The following is a 20891-nucleotide window of genomic DNA, read 5'->3' as shown; positions in this document are numbered from 1 at the left end:
GAACTGGTGCTCTGAGTGACAAGGTGAAAGCCCAAGGTTACCCAAAATTCAACGCAATTTAAAGTAGAAGTGGGGCAATGATGCGTAAACATGAGTCACACTGTCACAATATTTGTTTTCTTGCCCCACTTGTCTGGCGTTGCTCAAACATATCAGACTCAAGCTCTATTCAAACATAATGCCAGCTAACTGGAGGGAGAGACAGAACGCAGGGAGACATGTGATGGTAAACGAAACCTCGTGCACTGACGCATATTAGAGCGACCTTACGTCAATGGCTACATAAATTAAATGCACTGGTAAGTTACATTATGTGGAAGGTTATTCATGGAAGGTTACTGTAACAGTGAATTCATTATACACATCAAAGGATTTTACTAATTCGATGATTTTTCCAGGCCTTGAAAACAAGCTTGTGGAATTTTGTGGACTTTTCCAGGTTTTCCATGACTGTGGGAACTGTGTATATGGGCATGTACTGTACTTTGTGCTATTTTGAACATAGCCCTACATGTTTTGTGGTATCAGTAAAATAGAATGACACAGACATGAGTATGTTGTGTGTGATTTTTTACTTTAGGGCTTTCGTTTTACTCCATAAAAATGGCTCTGATGAGAATAATTAAAAGACTAAATGACATAGGAGGGCATTTCCATTTGAATAAATCCACTGAGTAACATTTAACTTGGTCTGGTTGGTGGACAAAGGGCAGTGTCGTTGTGTGGAAATAATGTAAATGAGCAGAATTGCCAAAAAGACCGACATTTTCCGAGTGTGATTCAGTAGTGAACGAGGTTGAGCGCAGCAACAGATGTTTTCTTTTGCCACAAGCCTCTCTATGATGGAAATGTGTCCTCGGGTTTGAGCAAGAGATTTTCCAAAAGACAAAAAAAACTGTGTAGACAGAGACGGAGACAGACAGAGATGGTGCAGATGAGATACGTACTGATGTAGAAAGTGCTGGGGGCATGGCTGCCGTCTAATTCAAGCTCCAGCAGGTTGCTGGTCTGGGGGTCGTGTCTCAACCACAGGGCCACACCCAGGATTACACCTCCTGCAAGCTGCAACATACAACACCACACATTTAGTTCCCACAGTTCAGTACATCGTACTGTAAAATCAGTTAATATGTTTTTCTCATTTTCACATTTATCAAGCGCCATGAAACAGAAATCCTGAGACAGATCCACACTCAGGATGTTACAGTTTTATGTCATATGTCATCACAACACTGTGTCTGGAGGAAAACATGAGCTACCAGTGTTTTAAATTTTCATTTTTTTCTTTAACTACAGATAAAACAGGACTGGCTGCTGCCTGTTATTTCACAGCTTTAACCTGAAACGTCCAGTGTGCAGGATTTAGAGGCATTTATTGGCAGTAATGAAATATAATGTTCATGCCTATGTTTTTATTGGTTTCTAACCACCTCAAAATAAGAATCATTGTGTTTCTGTTACCTTAGAATAAGCCATTTATTATCTACATAGAGAGCTGGTTCCCTTTCTGAGGAGTTTGCCATGTTGCTCTACAGTAGCCCAGAACAGACAAATCAAACGCTACCTCTAGATAGGGCCATTTGCATTTTCACATTTTTGCATCAGCCACCGTAGTTCTCCTGCACACTTGACACACAGGATACGTTTGAATTCTGTGACCGAACCACTAGATGACATAAATCCCACATACTGGACCTTTAATGGGGGTTTAACACTTCCACTGAAGGAAAAGTTGGGACATTTTGGGAAATACACTCCTTCACTTTTTTGCCTAATGTTTGACACGAAGACTGATACCACTGTCATGTCTGTACGCTAACAATGAAGCTACTGGGGCGACCTCTGGCTCGCCTGGTGGAGCGTGCGCCCCACACAGGCTGAGCCTTTTGCGGCTGTCCTGTCACTTAAGGCCGAATCCCCCAAAAAATAATAGCTACCATAAGCAGCTAACTTAACTTAGCCCAAAGAAACAGGGGAACCAGCTAGCCATGCTCTGTATAATGGTAACAAAATCTGCCAACCACCAACATTTCTGAAGTGTGAAACCAGTGTTTGTTCAAAGCTATGTTGGCTAGCTGCTGACTGTACCTTTGTATTTGACAGACAGACATGATAATAAAATCAATCTTTACTTTAATCTCACTCTCTGGAAGAAAGTGAGTAGTTTATTTCCCAAAATGTCAAACTTTCCCATTAACTTTTTGAAAGAATACCAGGTTTTTACAACATAAACACTCAGTGACGTACAGTGCCAAACAGCGGAGGTGGTATTTCAAACATTTAATGAAGAACATTGAAGATTAGGGCTGCAACTAATGACAATATTCATTGTCTATTAATCTGTTGATTATTTTCTCATTTACTTGACTAGTTGTTTGGCCTATAAAATGTCAGAAAATGGTTAAAAAAAAAAGTCAATCAGTGTTTCCCAAAGCCCAAGATGACACCCTCAAACATCTTGTTTTGTCCACAAACCAACAATATTCAGTTTACAGTCATAGAAGAGTAAAGTGCAACACACACCGCTGCCATACACCGTGCGTCAAAACGCCTGCCTCCATTATATTCTATGAACAAACCCACACCGGCGCTGGCCGCCGCGCCACGCCGCTCTGTTTCAGCCGGCGCTGCCAGAAAAGCCTTTTATGTACGTCTTGGCCGCTGTAGTATCAACTCCGGTTGCTAGGAGAGACGATATTTGGCGCCACCTACTGTTTCTGTTGTTGTTTGTGGTTGTTTTTGGACAGTAGCAATTGGTATAGTAATGGATGAGGAAAAATTAATCACTGAGGTGGAAATCCAAGTTGTTGTTGCCTCAAGGTTTTTCCTCTTCTTCCATTACTAGCAGTTGGCAACCGTTGGCAATTAGTGTAGGTACAGCCACCCAGCGGGCTGGGGTGGGAAATACACTTTAGTGTCGACAGTGCCGCTGTGCGCCACTGCCAATGTGTGTTGGGGGGCGGCCACAGCGCCACGCCGGCGGCAGTGTGTGTTGCACTTAATAGAAGCAGAGAATTTTGACTTGTTTTTGTTAAAAAAAAAACAAAAAAAAAAAAAAAACCTCAAACTCATTAATCAACTACCAAATTAGTAAGTAATGAATTTAATAGTCGAGAACTTGGGAAAAAGAACTAAAACCAGATCGAGAATCTCGTCTTTATTTATTTATTTTTACTTACATAGGAGAGACTTTTTACACAAACTTCCATTTCAGTTTTAGCAATATCAAGTTTGTTCAACCACAAATAACGCTTCCTTTTCCTTCCTGTAAAGATCATTTTGAGAGATAATAATTTCTGCAAAACTGTGATAACGTGAAACCAAAGTATTTTCTGAGATCGTTGTAGCACCGCGAAAATCTCATTCTGTTGAACCCTATATTGAAGATAAGAAGCTGTCAAGACCTGTCAGCTCATTAGATGACAGTGATAACTTGTGGCAGACAAGTTAAAAGCAAATGAGTTATTCAGTAGCAATCAACTATATGTATTATATACTTTAAGTCCAATTATTAACAGAGAAAGCCGATAAAACAGCTATTCTTGCTCTTCACAAACCCCATTACAAAGCAAACTGATGTTTCTGAGATACAATGTGTTAAATTAGTTTTGGAGGTGCTGGTAGGGGAAATTTGTAACCTTTGGAAAAAAGCAGGATGTATCATTTTCCCTCTTTCCAGTCTTTGTGCAAAGCTAAGTGAGCTGGCTGATGGCTGAGTAAAGACATGAGAGTTGTATCGATCATCTCGTCTAATTCTCTGCAAGATATCGACTGTGGGTATTTCCCAAACTGTCGAACTATTCCTTTAAGTTATTTAAGTGTTTTACAGTAGTGATACTTTGAGCGTATATTTGCGTAAACCAGGCAAACACTACAGCAGCCAACGTCTGCGAGACCCTTTTGTTCAATTTGTTTTCATACTTCCTCTGCTAACCAATTTCCCTGGGGAAACCCCGCACATACTGCAGTGAGTAACTGTGTTAGTGACATGTATTGTTCTCCAGGGTGGTTTACATTGACATAAGACTTCCTGAGCCCTTTCTGCTTGGCCTAGGACAAAGACATCCCAAATATAACCAGAGTTAACGTATTCCTCAGCGGGCACACAGGAACAAGCAGCACCACACACTTACTGCTGACGGACACAAGAGACACCCTTCTGCTCCACATGGGTTTGGATATTGTATTAATTTCACACTTTCATACATTAAAAACAGAGAATGTGGCTAAAGAGAGTGTCTAAATTAGACCAGCTAAGACTAGTTTCTGTGAATAGCTTTGAACCAAAACAGGCTCAGACGCCCTGCACCCTCCCCATCCTCCTCCTCCTCCTCCTCTCAACCGAGGTCCATTCCAGAACGAAGGCCAGCCGCTGCCTAGCAACCAGATCAACACCATAACTGGCAGGAGTGCAGAAATTCAACACACAGCTATAGCGGCCCCACAGAATGACTCACTAACTTTGAGTGAACTCCCCACATCCTCACTTGTGAGTTACCACCGACATGTGTGAAGGTTTAACTGGGTAAAACAGATTTTTGAAAGGGTTTAATTTGCAGTGTTTATGTCGACGACGAGTAGAGGAAGAGCCCAGACGGAACGTAGCTGAAATCCGAGGCTGGAGAAAAAACAGCTTCAACTTCTGGTGACTGGGGTCAGGACAGCCTACAGCCTAAAGGACACACAACACATCTACCAGTTGGTGCTTTCTTAGAGGACCTAACAAAACTAGTTAATCACAAATCCATCAGATGGCCTTTGAGCTATAAATATGGTACCTGGGAAGTCTGAGTCAGAGGGACTGGAAGCTTTTCAAAGGCATCAACCATAGAGCTCGAACGGTTTCACTTCAACTTTAGAGAATCACTGAAACTGGTTAAATTCAGTTGGAGTAGTTAGAAGGCTCAAGACTGATATGTCAACAGAGTAGCCCAAAAAGCCCTTTTACATTGCCTGTTCAAGGTGGGAATGTCACGCCGTTATTCAGCCAATCGTGGGATGGGGGGACAGAGTCATCTCCCCTTTAAGCCAGCAGCAGAGGTAGTTACAGCGCCCAACTGATGTCTGCACAAAAGACAGCTAGCAGGACAGGACCATAGACGGGACAGGTGTGACATTTTTATGACGTGTGGTGTGGCGCCTACTCCTGGGAGATTTAAAGAGCAGCTAGAAGCAGTTAGCAGCTGACTCAAAGAAAAGAAACAGTGGCCAAAAATGTCCACAAATTGGGAAAACAACAAGGTCCGGGAGCTCCTTAACATCTGAGAAGAGGACGAGATCTGCCACCATATAACAGCAGCTGTAAATGATTATTATTGCCATGTTAGGCCATTGTTGTTGTTTATGGAGCTCTGACAACGCTTATGTTATATGTCACACTAGAGGCTGACGCTGTTGTGTTACATGTCACGCCTCTTTTGTTTTTAAAACACCGGCGTGCTTTCTAAAACCACACACTGAGGTCCCGTTTATATGACAACGACTTCAACTGAAAACGGTAAACTTTAGTTGCGTTTTGGCCGATCGTTAACACGACAGCGGCGTTTTGGGTGCCTGAAAACGCAACGTTTTGAAAACGGGTTCCAGAGTGCAATTTTTTTGAAACGGCAGCGTCTCCGTTGTCATGTAAACTTGCAATATGCAGTTCCTCTGAAAACAGAGACTTTTCGCACATGCGCATTATGGTTCCAGTCACTATACATGCGCGAGAAAGTCGACCGTCACAACAGAAAATGCCGAGCTCTGTTTGTGCTGCTCACCCTTTTGATTTGAAATGAAGTGTAGATCTGTTACTGTAGCAACTCCACCTCGTCGTCCATCCAGACAAAGTTATCTGTGCATGCTTTCGCCATTGTGTCTTCTTTGTTTTGGTTTGTAATCACCGCATTGTAGAGGAAGGCGCTTCAGCGCAGGCGCATGGCGTCATGCCGTGGTGTTGCTTTGCAAATTTACACTGCCACCCATTGGCCTGGCGTGCATACTACAGCGTTTCCAGTAGATTTTGCGGCTCTGTGTGAACAGGGATTGTTTCAATAACGTCGTCATATAAACGCAGAAGTTTTTAAAAACGCAAAGGACAGACTTTCCGTTTTTAGAGAAACCGTTGTCATCTAAACAGGGCCTGAGGTGGCATGATGCTGCCATTGTTTGGTTCTGTGTAAAAATGCAAAGGCATAGTGGATCTCTGAGTAAAAATGGCTGAAAACAGTACAATAAATGCCAGTGTTGGTCGGACAAAACAAGCAATGTCAACATGTGACATGGGCCCTGATTGTGAAAGGCATTCAGCACATTTTGACTTCATAGAGACCAAAAGATCTGATAATCTGAAGATGAAATGATAATTTAAACAACTGCTGGTTGCAGCCCTTTAATCAAGTATCATATGATGAGTAGTAGCTAACTGCATTTTGTAATAAACATATTTCACAGCAGACACTTTGAAATCGTGGCACGAAAACCACCAGTTAAACTTACACCATAAATAATGACTGCACTAAATGCAGGCCCTTCAGTAACAGAGCCCTGGTGCTGTGCATGCTGCTTCACTGGCATATCTTACCAGGACTTTTGTATGAAAATCAAAAGTCAAGAGGGCATTAGGGCCTCATACTGCGAATATTTTCATGGGTATTGCTTTCTGCCTTCAAACAAGGATGTTCCCTTATGTTTGGCATATGATTTGTAGGCCGGGGCATCTCTGCTGCACCACAGTGCTTCTTTTATGATGGTATGTTGTGATACATTTTATCCTTATCAATTTGGATATTGCACTCGGCCATATTGTGATTCTGATAATATTCTGATTATTTTTGCAGCTCTAATTATGACTAGAACTTTTCTTATGTAGGCAAGTCCTACATTAACAGTTTTCAGTAAATGGTAACATTTTTGGCATCGTATGGCAAAGACATTACCAGGCCATCTGTTGCTCATTCAGCCACTACATTTGTTGTCACACATTCCACACCAAGAAAACTGCCCACACACATGGGCCAGCATCATCATGTTTCCCACAGCCTGCTGTCACCATGCAGAACGCACCTACTGGTCACTGACAATGTGGCCATATCAGACTCCATCTGAGAAAAACTGAAGAGAAGTGATCATATTAAGCAAGTTTGAATGTGTTGTAACACAGGAAAAACACCGCGGTAACACCTCCGACCGAGTCCTCACACTTGACTCTTAACACCAAAGGGCGACTCATAAATGAGAATGAAACTCTGAGCTTGCTTCATCTAGTATGAGCTCAGCACAGCACAAGTTTCCCTGCCAGAGTTCCCTCCAGAGTCTATTTCTGCCTGTTGCCCAGAGTACAGGGGGTTGTAGAATGCCGGGCATGCTGGAGGACGGGGAGTGGGGGGTTGGGGTGTTGTCTGCAGTTCCCATAAGCCTCCTATACCACCACACAGAGGTTTCCCTGCCCCCCAACTCTGTAGCCTCTTAACCCTCTAAGTGTCTGGTGTGATTTATGGAAACAGGAGGTCTCCCTTTTAAAGAGCCAGCCTCCGCAGCCGGCTGCTTAATAACCGCACGCTGCAGTCAGAGTGTCTTTTCATATCGGGCACACCTTTCTGCTCCGACAGATCCTTTCACAGAGCTTTTGAGATCAGCCAATAAAACTAAAAGGATTAAAGTGTAAGACAGAAGAGGAGGAGGAATGTTGTAATGCATTAACAATCACATTAACATCTACAGTCTTACCAAACTTCATATCCGTGAGTATTTTGCAGTAGTCAGTCACACACCCTACAACACATTAATCTCCTATTACAACTGATTAAAAGTACACCTTTTTCCCTCAATAGCAGGGGTTTCCAAAATACATATATTTAGAAAGGGACTCCAACAGGGTCCATTTTAAAGTGTCTTTTAAGCACAGTACTGTGTTTTCTAGGGATGTCCTGATAAAGTTTTTATAGCCCCGATCCTGATCCAAGTGCTTCAATATTGGGCATCTGCTGGTATATGGAGTTCGATCCAATACTTCTATTTATGTAACTACCTAACTTGAGTGATCCTCCTTTCTGTGCACCCTGCACGCTGTCCTGGGCACCAAAATACCACACAGACTGGCAATTTCACAGTCAGGATAAAACAGAACAGTCGCAGCATTGCTTACACTGGCCCTTGCACTAGCTCTTGCACTGCCACAAAATCAGGGACCCCTCATCTCTATAAATAGATATCTACATATGTGTGTAGAATCTGTAGGCAACGGGACACGATTTTGGTATCGGAGAGAGGCAGGACGCAGAATGCAATCTTGGAACCCATTGGCTACCATGTGACGACAATCTCACTTTATATGAGCTTTTTTCTTTAAATTTATCTGCATTTATATGTATGTATATGTTTATTAATATTAGCCAAAATAACCAGCGCACAGAAGAGTCTTGGCCCAGGATCCACTGGCTAAATACTGGCCGTTGCCCACAGAGGCATACGATCGTCTGACCAATCGCTGACAGGCTCTGAGATACTCCCACTGGCTGGTGGCGGTGGGGGGACTGGTTAACATCTTTGTGCTATCACAACATGAGAAAGGTCCATGCTCCCTAAGTCTCAAGCCAAGCGGACATTTTAAATTGCTTGTTTTGTCTGACCAAATCTTTCAGTCTACTACCATAAGTCCTTTTTACACAGGGATCGCGCCATAAGAACGCTACGAAGTCTTTACGCCACCTTTGAATTCTTACACCAACCCAATCAGCTGCAGCTTCATGTCGCTCCACTGAGTGATTTAAGACACCTTGCCGACATCGCAGAAGCAAAAGAAACATGACAGCAGTGACGTGTGGCATAAAACATAAGCGTCTGCAATGATAATCATTTACAGTGTGGTTGATCTCATTCTCTGCTCAGAGGATAAGTTCCCAAACATCTCTATTTTCCAATTTGCTGACATTTGCTGCTGTTCTTCTATCTTTGAGTTTGCCGCCAACTGCTGCTAACTGCTTTTTAAATCTCCCGGCAGTATGTCACATGTGTAACACGCTGTCAAAATGTCACACCTGTCACACCCATGGCCCTGTTCTGCCAGCTGTCCCTTTTACACAGACGTCAGTTGGGTGTTGTCACTACCTCCATTGTAAAGGGCTACAAAAACAGATTATTGACTTGATTTTATTTAGTGTTATGTGAAAAGGATATGGAGCTTGATTTAACTTTAACTAAGAAGGTTGCCAACAGCCTGATGAAATCACAGAAAGCAAATTCCACATTGTAAATAAAATGGAGAAAACCAGATTAAGAAAACAGTCGCCCACACATTTGAGCTTCCAAAGAACACAAGCCATCAGCACGACAAAGACTAAATGTGATCGAAGTGAGGACAGGAGAAGTGCGGCTGGTTAAGAGATGAGGGAGATGGGTGTTGCCCCTGCACAGCCGCAGCACCATGTCGGCTTGTTATATATTGTATTGGGCAGTCAACTGAAGACAGTCAATCCCCTGCAGGGGCCGATAGCTGGAGAACTAATCACCTTCTTATCTTGGCTTACACCTTTAAATACGTATGCGGACACACATATTGTACATCTGCAAGAAAACATCACTGCATTCACAGCACACAATTTGCCTAAATATTACCCTACAATGGTAAATTCAAGGGAAATAGGCAGATTGGCCTGGACAAGTCATCTCTGATCACATCTTCTGCACCTTTCTTATTCACAGGTTAGAAAATTATTTTGGCTGCCACCAGATGCATCTGTACTTGTCCCACCTGCTCACCCAAACAGGTAACAGCACCATTGCATGTTCACATTTGGCGGTGTTTAGGGTAAGAGATGCACGAGGGGAGGGGCTATGCATGTTGTGTAAAAGGGTTGCTGCTGTGACTGCTGACTTATTGCCTGTTATCTATGTTAGATAGTTGGCTGTCGCTTAAATATTAACCCTCTGGTCCCTGAACAGTGAGACTAAAGTAAAGTGCAGCGGTGGGAAATTAAGAGCCTATTGCCCACTTTTCAACACCAGCACTTTAGATGACATTCAATATTGTTTGTGGCGATCAGAAGTGGACGGTCATTAGGAGTAACAGCATTTCCTGTTGGAGTTCCTGGGCTGACTGTTGGCCAGGTGTGAGTCCACCAACATCAATATGAAAAAAAAGCCTGTCCCATATTGTTCCAACTAAAGGTTGAAAACTAATCACTGACATTGTGTCATACACTGAGCTGGCCGGGACAAACTTATGTTTCTTTCAGGGGCCTGTTGGACATACAATAACATACAATCAGTAGGTTTAGAGCACATTAGAGAAAATCGATTTATTGTGTTAATCCGACTAAAACCAAACTTTTTAAATAGTCCAAATTAAATTGTACTAAATCAAATTTCTTTAAGTCGGACTAACCCAGATAATGTGATTGGGAGTCAAATAACTCCTGCATGTATACAGTCAATTAGACCCAAACTGCCCGAGGCGCTCTGAGCATGCTCCACAGTTTCCGCTCCGGGCTTTGACCTGGAAATTTGAATACCATTAAATGCCTAACAGAAGAAGAAGCCGGTAACAACAGGGCGAGATCTACATCCAGAACCGTGCATTTTTGGACGGACAAGAAAACACAGTTCATGCTGTGTCAGCTGAAAGAGTTAAATATTTTAAAATACATGTAGGGGAGGAAACCACAGAATGGTGACCTGTTCACAGAAGTGGTGGAACAGCTGGACAACTGTGACGCAATAGGTCAACCAGAAAAATGTGCAATACTAACAAGCTGAAAGGGAACATATCGCGCCCTATCGTAGTGGAGTCAGACATACTTCGGTCTATAAATCGATTCCCCTCCCGTGACTGTATACTGGGGCAGTAGTCCAATTGAATGGCCTAGTTGAGCTACAGTGGGGAGAACAAGTATTTGATCACTGTCGATTTTGCAGGTTTTCCCACTTACAAAGCATGTAGAAGTCTGTAATTTTTATCATAGGTACACTTCAACTGTGAGAGATGGAATCTAAAACAAAAATCTAGAAAATCACATTGTATGATTTTTAAGTACCAGTAATTAATTTGCATTTTATTGCATGACATAAGTATTTGACACATCAGAAAAACAGAACTTAATATTTGGTAAAGAAACCTTTGTATGCAATTACAGAGATCAGATGTTTCCTGTAGTTCTTGACCAGGTTTGCACACACTGCAGCAGGGATTTTGGCCCACTCCTCCATACAGATCTTCTCCAGATCCTTCAGGTTTCGGGGCTGACTTTCAGCTCCCGCCAAAGATTTTCTATTGGGCTCAGGTCTGGAGACTGGCTAGGCCGCTCCAGGACCTTGAGATGCTTCTTACGGAGCCACTCCTTAGTTGCCCTGGCTGTGTGTTTCGGGTTGTTGTCATGCTGGAAGACCCAGCCACGACCCATCTTCAATGCTGTTATTGAGGGAAGGAGGTTGTTGGCCAAGATCTCGCGATATATGGCCCCATCCATCCTCCCCTCAATACGGTGCAGCCGTCCTGTCCCCTTTGCAGAAAAGCATCCCCAAAGAATGATGTTTCCACCTCCATGCTTCACGGTTGGGATGGTGTTCTTGGGGTTGTACTCATCCTTCTTCTTCCTCCAAACATGGCGAGTGGAGTTTATACCTAAAAGCTCTATTTTGGTCTCATCAGACCACATGACCTTCTCCCATTCCTCCTCTGGATCATCCAGATGGTCATTGGCAAACTTCAGACGGGCCTGGACATGCGCTGGCTTGAGCAGGGGGACCTTGCGTGCGCTGCAGGATTTTAATCCATGACGGCGTAGTGTGTTACTAATGGTTTTCTTTGAGACTGTGGTCCCAGCTCTCTTCAGGTCATTGACCAGGTCCTGCCGTGTAGTTCTAGCCTGATCCCACACCTTCCTCATGATCATTGATGCCCCACGAGGTGAGATCTTGCATGGAGCCCCAGACCGAGGGAGACTGACCGTCATCCTGAACTTCTTCCATTTTCTAATAATTGCGCCAACAGTTGTTGCCTTCTCACCAAGCTGCTTGCCTATTGTCCTGTAGCCCATCCCAGCCTTGTGCAGGTCTACAATTTTGTCCCTGATGTCCTTACACAGCTCTCTGGTCTTGGACATTGTGGAGAGGTTGGAGTCTGTTTGATTGAGTGTGTGGACAGGTGTCTTTTATACAGGTAACGAGTTCAAACAGGTGCAGTTAATACAAGTAATGAGTGGAGAACAGAAGGGCTTCTTAAAGAAAAACTAACAGGTCAGTGAGAGCCGGACTTCTTACTGGTTGGTAGGTGATTAAATACTTATGTCATGCAATAAAATGCAAATTAATTATTTAAAAATCATACAATGTGATTTTCTGGATTTTTGTTTTAGATTCCGTCTCTCACAGTTGAAGTGTACCTATGATAAAAATTACAGACCTCTACATGCTTTGTAAGTGGGAAAACCTGCAAAATCGGCAGTGTATCAAATACTTGTTCTCCCCACTGTATAACCACAGCTCGACTTAACTGTTCATATTAATGTACTAAGTGTGGTATAAAAACAGATAAATGGAGCCATTTAGAAAACGCAGTCAACCATGAATCAATAAAAAATAATTGATGCCAAGTGAGGAAACAACTCTGATGCCATTCAATCATAAACATTAAAGCTGACACCATTACTCCATTAACTAGTTAGTCAATCGATAAAATATTGCAAAAACAATTCATTGTTACAGGCCAAGGAAAATGGCAAACCTTTTTTGTTGTATATTATTGTGAATTTAATATCTTTAAATTGCTGGTTGAACAAAACCTGATGTAAGAAGTGACTGTGGGCTCTCAGTGGTTGTGATTTCTCACTATTTGGAGAATTTCACATACGATTAATCATTAAAAGTAAAAAATAAATAAAAGTAATCAGAAATTAAAATAACCATTAGTCGCAACCCTTAAAAAAATAAATGCATACTGTGTTTTAAGACTACTGCTGTCTGACATACAACGGCACAAATGTTATGCATGTCTAACTGGACAACAGCAAAGCAACAAACCACCAGAAAACAGGAGGTTCAAATTGCATTTTCACACGAAACAACTGTTGGATGCAACACTTTAAAGCTCTCACCACAGGCCCAGTCATTATCTGAGGAAGCTCCATCTTAACCAAGGGATCTGTCTGCAACATGTCAGCCTGTGGTGCTTAATGCACTTATACTCACACAAACATTCTCTAATGCATCCAGATTGTCTCGGCAAGAAGTGATCTGCACCCAGAGGATTCATTAGAGGGCCACACTCATACTTTAATTTGAAAGTTAATATAGAAGAGTGCGCATGTAAATGATCAACAAAGACACTGCAGTTGGCTCTTAAAGTCAACCTTTCCTAACCCCAGTTTCACTTTGGTCTGTGTTGTGAACTGTCTGCACTGAAATGACACGTAAATAATTATTATATGGATTGCCATGAAATATTGTTTGGACATTCATGGACCCCAGAGGATGAATCCTACTGACTTCTCCGATCCTCTGACTTTCCAACTAGCATCACCATGACATCCTTGGTGTTAATTTCATTACTGAAATCTATGACTTAAAAGTATTGGTCAACAATCCTTTTTTCCCATGATGAAAACGAGATGTTGACAAGTTAAAAATACTAGATCATGATCATCAAAACTATGACGACATCTAACTTTCATTTTCGTCCGTGCCATGATCTCAGAATTTACATCAAAGTAACCTCCTTGAGTGTCGCTATGTTCATTTACATCATGCAAATCCTGAACTCTGCTCGGTCTAAGTTTTCTAGTGTTCCATCCAATGGAATCCTCCAATAACAAGCATGGTGCAAGTACGTGACCAAATCTGTTCACGACACAGCCGGTTATCTTTGTCGATGCCTGGTTAAAAAGCAAGTATGTCTGTGGCCTTAAGCCTGCTGAAGCATTTTTTCCAAGCTGAAAACACCAGGCGCTCCTCAGGAAACACCCAGCTGAGAGGACTTTGGAGGTGCAGTGTTTTTCAGCTGAGATGCTTTGGTTGCGCCTTGTTGCAATGATACGCAATTTCCGTAAAAATGTCGGTGCAAGGTAGAGAACTTGCTCTAGATGAGGGGAAGGCAATAGGGAGGGAAGACGGACCCGTAAGTCATATGTGGGTTCATGAGAGGAAACATAATATACAGTATATTGACATATTTCTCCTCCATTGCTGTTGTTGCTCAGCACTAGTACATTTAAGATGTGACGGTTTGTGTTTGTGTATTTGTCCCGCCTCCTCCACTGTGATTGACAGGGACAAGGGCAGGAATTTACCCAAAGCTGAACCTTTTTCAACTCTCAGCGCTCAGAATAGAAATGTCAAATGGACAACACGAACGTCCAGTGCCTCGTCATGCTACTCTCATAAATACACAGCTCACCCATTGCAAAGAATTTAAAAAATATGCTGGGCTTACGAAAAAACGCTTTGGCGGACATGGCCTCTAAGACCACTTTTCGGCCTGTAGCAGTAGTCCTGCATGGAAAAAAAGCAGCATGAAGCCCTCTTATTTATTTCAATGTAGCCAGTCATGCAAATTCACACTCCTGGTTAATGATTAACATGAAAAGTGTATTTCTGGTATTTACCATGCAACAAAAAAAATAACGGAGTTGCTTTAAAATCCTGAGTCCAGGTATTATAAACTTTTGTGCAGTGTCTCTCTTTAAATCAATCTTGTACTCTATTGTCAAAACAACAACAACAACACGCCCTCACCAATGCAGACCCCTGTAATCTTTAACACTGGGCTGAGATCGTTTTCTTCTCAGTTTCTTCTCACATCACTTGGATCAACCCATCGAGCTGCTTGACGTTCAGCTCCACAAAGGCCCTGTTGGTATTTTCCTTTACGAGACTTGAAAAATATAGTACTGCTTTTTGATTTCAGGCTGCTGAATGTTTAAGAAAAGGGAGCAAAGTGCCAAAGCAAATGGAGCTGTTAAAGAACTGCAGCAGCTCTTACACAAGGGGAGTAAAAACTAAACACCCACAAATGTTTCCATGATCCATCACCCAACACTAGGCCTTGACTCACCAAATGGAAACCACCATGAGTCCCCCCCTCCACACACACACACACTGGGTGGAGGATGTAATCCAAACAAAGCCATTCTCCAAACCAAGACGACTCAGTCTCCGCTGCCGCCCAACATCTCAGACCTCCAAACTCAAGACTGTGCCAACTTATAATGAGCCCATCTGGTGTGTGAGCTTCTGTCAGTGACCTAAAATGTGATTGAAGAAGGTTGAACGTGTGATTTACGTCACAACAAACTAAAACTGTCGAGTGAAGTTGTCATTTTGGGGCTGAGGAGACGGTGAGCTACATCTGAGGTGTCTCCACTCCGACATGTTGAGCCCTGCTGTTTAAACAAAGACATTCACCACCTCATTAATGTGTGTAACGTTAATATGAATTAACCACACATGCCTTTCTGACGATTCATTAGCTACCATCATCTCGCCATAACCTCCCCTAGTGGTGAGGGAGCAGTCGCCCCGTTGTTCAGGAGGAATAACGGGTAAAAATCTCACATAACCGAGGATGTTGCTGATTTATCCACCGTCGTTCACTGACACCGGACAGGCAGCACAAACAACCCGACGGTGAGCACACCGAGGACGAGGCGCTGCCCACCGGAGTGACCACACAATGTGTGAATAAAAACACACGGCTTCTTACCCAGAAGATGAAGTTGAAGAAGAAAAGCATGTACTTGATACATTTGGTGCAGCCTTCGACTCCCATGGCGGACCGTTAGTCGGTTATATTCGGTACAGAGTGAGCAGGACGGCGGCAGACGCAGGCCAGGTGTCGGTCTCTCGGCGTGTAACGGTCTGAATCTCAACTGGGAATCCTGACTTCAGCTCCGAGACCGAGGCAACACCCAACTCCTCCCTCCCTCCCTCCCTCACTCACGGTCTCAGCACCCCCATAATCCATTTCTAAAAACACAGCGGACTTCCGGCCAATGCCTTCAAAATAAAACACCTATTTAGGAGCGTGCTGAGACATTTTGGGAGGGGTCTGCTCTGCTTCTGGCTCTTCTCTGAACATTGTGGGTCTCCCGCTGTTAAAAGCCTGACTCACAGACAGACAGATTTGTATGGAGGCATTTTCCCGCCAAAAGTACCGAGGAGAGGATCAAGCATTAACTGTAAACGCAACACTAACACTAACACGTGTATATTAAAGGAGCAGTGTGTGTGAGATGTAGGGGGATTTAGTGGCACCTAGTGGTGAGTAGTGCAGACTGCAACTAACACAAATATCTCCTGGGTAATGGCTCATTATTTTTTTATGTAGGGGAGAGTGGGGTGAGATGTGCCATTTTTTACTTGAGGTGACTTTAAAGAGTAACTAAACCCAAAACCATTTTTTTTCAGCTGATAATCATTGTTTCTGGTTGTATAGTAGTGTTACTGACTGATCCTGCTCAAAATCTTGACAGTTTAGCGCAAACTGTTGAAAATCTACATTTTATTTTAAAAATGTGGCATGGAGTGCCCTCTACAGCTTGAAACCTGGTTACTACATTTGAATTTACATTACATTACATTGGAGGTGAATGATTCTTTTTCAAGGCGAATGACGTCACTAACTGTCCACGCTAAACCTGCCCTCCTCCCTTTACTCCTCCTCCCCTTACTATAAAACCATTCTGTCCGCAGTTATCAAACTGATAGCGAGTAGGTTTGATCAGAGCACAGAGAGTAGTAGAGCGGAGAGAATGGCTAGTAATTTGTCGAATTGTATTGTTAGCGTAGTGTATTTTAGTAGGTTTACAGGTAGTAGGGTGTTTATAGTATTTAGGTTAGTTGGTCAAGGAGAGGCACCGAGGCTCGGGAGTATATGTGCGGGGCGGCGTGGGAGGGATGCAGTGGGCTGCTGTGCGGTGAGCCCAGGCTCCCAGAGAGCGAGAAATAGAACCAAGTAGGATAAAATAAGTCAAAGTGTGGAGAGGGGGACCGGCTGAGCTCCGGCCACCTTCCCTTCTGCCCATGTGACACAGTTAGGGGGTGTTTTCCAAGCCACCATCGGCACAATGAAAATAAGTCTAAGTGTGGAGGAGAGGGACCGGGTAAAGAGGCCTGACCTCTGGGGAAGCCCTCTCTCCTCTCCCTGCAGCGAGGGACAATCTTCACTCCGCCCCCTTCCTCAGCCACTCGCCTGTCCCCTCCACCCCCAACCCCTCCCTCAGCTCCGCCTATCTTTTCTGAATTTTTTTAAATCAAGCTGTGGGCGGAGTAATGCCCAGAGAGGGGGGTTTAGTTCCCCTTTAAAGAGAGGGCATGGCAGTAATGCGTCCAACTAAAATATATATTTCAGGATGTAGAGCATCCCTGGGAACAACCACTTTGGATCTTAAATAAACTGTTTAAAAAATATGGCTTTCCAAAAAAAAGTGGTCTCGTGGCACAATTTGCCCCCGATGCAGGGTGAGTTGTGCCTTGGGAGAAAATACGTTGGGGTAAATTGTGCCATTGATTATTGAAGTAAAACAGAACATTTTCATCTCATATATTGTAATGCTATATCAAAGCAAGACAAATTCAATACCACATTACTTATTAAAGCTTTTTTAAATAACATCAAAGGCCAATTTTAGCAGTAGATAACATGTCGAATACATGAAAGATCTAGAAGAGTAGGCCTACATATATTTAAGTTAAACCTGAACAAAATCAACTACAATTCTCAGAACCAGGCTACAACACAACATGCCACTTGTCACTGCTGCAATATTCTTCAGTATTTTCCGACTTCACATTCCCAATTCTAAAATAAATGAAAATTGTGGAACAAATATTTTTATAAATAAAGATAAAATGAATTTATTTAAATAAATCGGATTTTGTTGGGTCAACTTGTGTAACTTGTAAGTATTTATTGTGGTCTTAGAACTGTACTAATACTAGCATTTCTGGCTCTGTAAAAACATGATCAGTTAGCTTAACCAAGCTCAGTTAGGGGCTCATATTCTGATAATCATCCATATCCACTGATGTATACAGTAGTCCCATATACTGGGAGAAAGGGAAGATGATGAGGAGAATTGGGAATCTGTGAAAGGCGAGAGATGAGAACATGAGTGGACATAACATGCCTGAGACCCTGACACTAGAAGTAGCATTTACTAACAGCAAAGCAGTGAAGAGGAGGGTGATGGCTGGCTCCATGTACTATTGGCTGTTTAAGAGAAATAAACAGTAAAGGTAGGCATATGATTCTCTGTGTAGTGTTTTTTGAATGACTTGGTGATGGTGATGAGCCTCTATGAAATCGTGAAATATGCTGGCAATCTCAAGCGCTCTGTGGGCATGATTTGCACGCGTGCAATTAAAAAAAAAAAAAATCACAACTGATTGTGTCCCCCCCAAACTTGTCATCAGATCTGCACAAATCACCCCATCCCCACCATTTTAGAAAACTTGTATCATCCAGCAGTTTAGAGCTAACATCATGCTAACAGCATAGCCTCATATTGTAGCTTACTAAAGCACTAACTCATGTATGAAATGTTTTCAAACTTATCTATAATTGTTCAGACACAACAATCAATAAACCATGATCATAAAAAATTCACTTTTTAGGTACATGCTTCGACATTTTGGGAGGGGTCTGCTCTGCTTCTGGTCCCCATGTAGATATAAACAGCTCAGTCTTAACTAATGAAAGCACAATTCTTATTTTTCAGTGATTATACACTAAAGAAAACATACTATATTATAATCCATTTCCGCCAATATCTCCTAAATCACTGAACCTTAAAGATTTACTATGTAGGATTTGGTGGCATCTAGTGGTGAGATTGTAGATCACAACCAACTATTACTTCTCCAGTGTGCCAGGCGTGCAGGAGATGTACGGTGGACAACGCAAAAATGCGAACAATCCTATCTGGAGCCAGTGTTTGGTTTGTCCGTCCTGGGTTATTGTAGAATCAACATGGCGGACTCTGTGGAAGAGGCCTCACTCCATATGTAGATATAAACAGCTCATTCTAAGGTAACAAAAACACAGCAATTCTCATTTTCAGGTGATTCTAAACCACTGAAATCACAGCTATGAATGTTATACAGTTAGTTGCTAAATATGGTAGCCATAAGTCCGAAGCATTCATGTGTTCTATTGATGCATCCAAGGCCTTTAACAGAAATAATCATGAAACATAATTTATGAAAGTATGAGCTAGAGGTGTTCCAAATTATATACTTTGATATTAGTTTTCTGGTATGCCCATCAGACATCCATCCATCCATCCATCCATTTTCAACCGCTGATCCGAAGCTGGGTCGCGGGGGCAGCAGGTTAAGCAAAGTGTTCCAGAGGCCCCTCTCCCCAGCAACGCTTTCCAGCTCCTCCTGGGGGTTTGCAAGGTGTTCCCAGGCCAGACGAGATGTATAATCCCTCCAGCGTGTTCTGGGTCTCCCACCAGTGGGACGTGCCTATAGCACCTCTAACGGCAGGCACCCAGGAAGCATCCTGATCAGATGCTCGAACCACCTAAATTGACCCCTTTCGATGCAAAGGAACAGCGGCTCTACTCCGAGCTCCTTCCAGATGTCGGCGGTCCTCACCCTATCTCTAAGGCTGAGCCCAGCCACCCTTCTCATTTTGATCAGACAATGCGTTTTAAATGGGGTAATCTTGTATCTGGATCTTTGACGTAAATAATGGCGTTCACCAAGGAGGAATTTGTCTTCTAATTTGTTCAGTGTGTAGGGGGACCTATCAAAACAGCTGAACATGTGCAACACAGGCTGCCTTGACCTGGTGATCCTTAGTCCATACAGCGCTGGGCTGCAGCAACTACTGAAAGTGTGCTCGCAGCAAAGCAAAGACTATGACAACACCTTGGCCATTTTCTCTCTGATGACTTGAACAATGACAGAGATATTTGTTGACTGTTGTAAACTCTATGCTCAGGAAAACACATGGCTTTGTAAATTTAGTATGTCAAAGTAAAATGTTCATTATTCAAAGCTCTTTGCACACCTACAGCCCACATTTGCAGTAGTATATGGAAGCTTACAGTGCCTTATAATGATGCAATGAGATTGCTGCTTAAGATTCCCAGATGGCGCAGTGCCAGTCTGTGTGTCCTCTGGTGTTCCTACATGTGAGTCACAGAACATCGTCATAGAGGCTCTAACCAGCCCTGGGATGAGCTGCTTCATACTCATCCTGGCTCAGTAAACACTGGCAAGATAGCCTACATATGAATGGCTATTTTAGAAATTACATGATGAATCATGGTGGTTTTTGTCTAGTATATCTTGTATGTCCTTTATTTGCTGCGTACCCTCATGTGAGGCTGAAATAAAATTTTAATTGAATTATTTTGAATTGAATATAACATTTCTGCCAAGCCCTCCAAACTGAACGCTTAAAAGACTTAGATGGAAGCCATTCATTGGAATACATGAACAGTACCATCCTGCAGTTATAGAGATAGATGGTAAATACTGTCTTCCATGCAAACAAGACAAAGAGCACTACATGCGTCTCATTAGGGACAAGCTGTGCGTCACGGACCCAGACATACCCTTTGGCTTTATGAGCTGTAAATGCATTTGATAAAACATCCGCCCTCCTTGTACAGTCAATCCATGATAGCACTCTCCACGTCTAACACTGATTCATAGGGAACAGGTACGAACCTGCAAGTTTATTTTATTCAGCTGTTCATATCCTATACTTATGAACCAGTGAGAAAACAGCAGGTAACAAAAGCAGCCAAATGAAAGTGTGTGTTCAGCCACAAGAGACCAGTGGTGAGCAGTTTTTAGAGTGGTCATATAAACCCCATCACAGGTGACATGAACACATGAACGTCACACTAACACTTCAGACCTGAGCACTGCTGACCTCTTGTGGCTAAAATGAGTTATAGCAT

At 42.8% G+C, this 20891-nt stretch overlaps 1 protein-coding gene across 1 annotated transcript in view; it reads right to left on the bottom strand.

The window, feature by feature from the left end:
* The window catches only part of LOC117254774 (CD81 protein-like), a 41285-nt gene extending 25383 nt beyond the window's left edge, over positions 1–15902 (bottom strand). Inside the window, exons 1-2 of the mRNA XM_033623178.2 lie at positions 15674–15902; positions 948–1062 (exon numbers count right to left, since the gene is read on the bottom strand). Coding sequence (XP_033479069.1) covers positions 948–1062; positions 15674–15739 — 181 coding nt within the window. The 5' untranslated portion in view covers positions 15740–15902. The remainder of the gene's footprint in view (positions 1–947; positions 1063–15673) is intronic.
* Positions 15903–20891: the final 4989 nt, after the last annotated feature.

The sequence above is a fragment of the Epinephelus lanceolatus genome, chromosome 2, assembly GCF_041903045.1.
Source record: "Epinephelus lanceolatus isolate andai-2023 chromosome 2, ASM4190304v1, whole genome shotgun sequence".
Taxonomy (NCBI): Eukaryota; Metazoa; Chordata; class Actinopteri; order Perciformes; family Serranidae; genus Epinephelus; species Epinephelus lanceolatus.
Note: the sequence above shows the minus strand (reverse complement) of the source record. Positions and strands in the feature narration are given on the sequence as shown.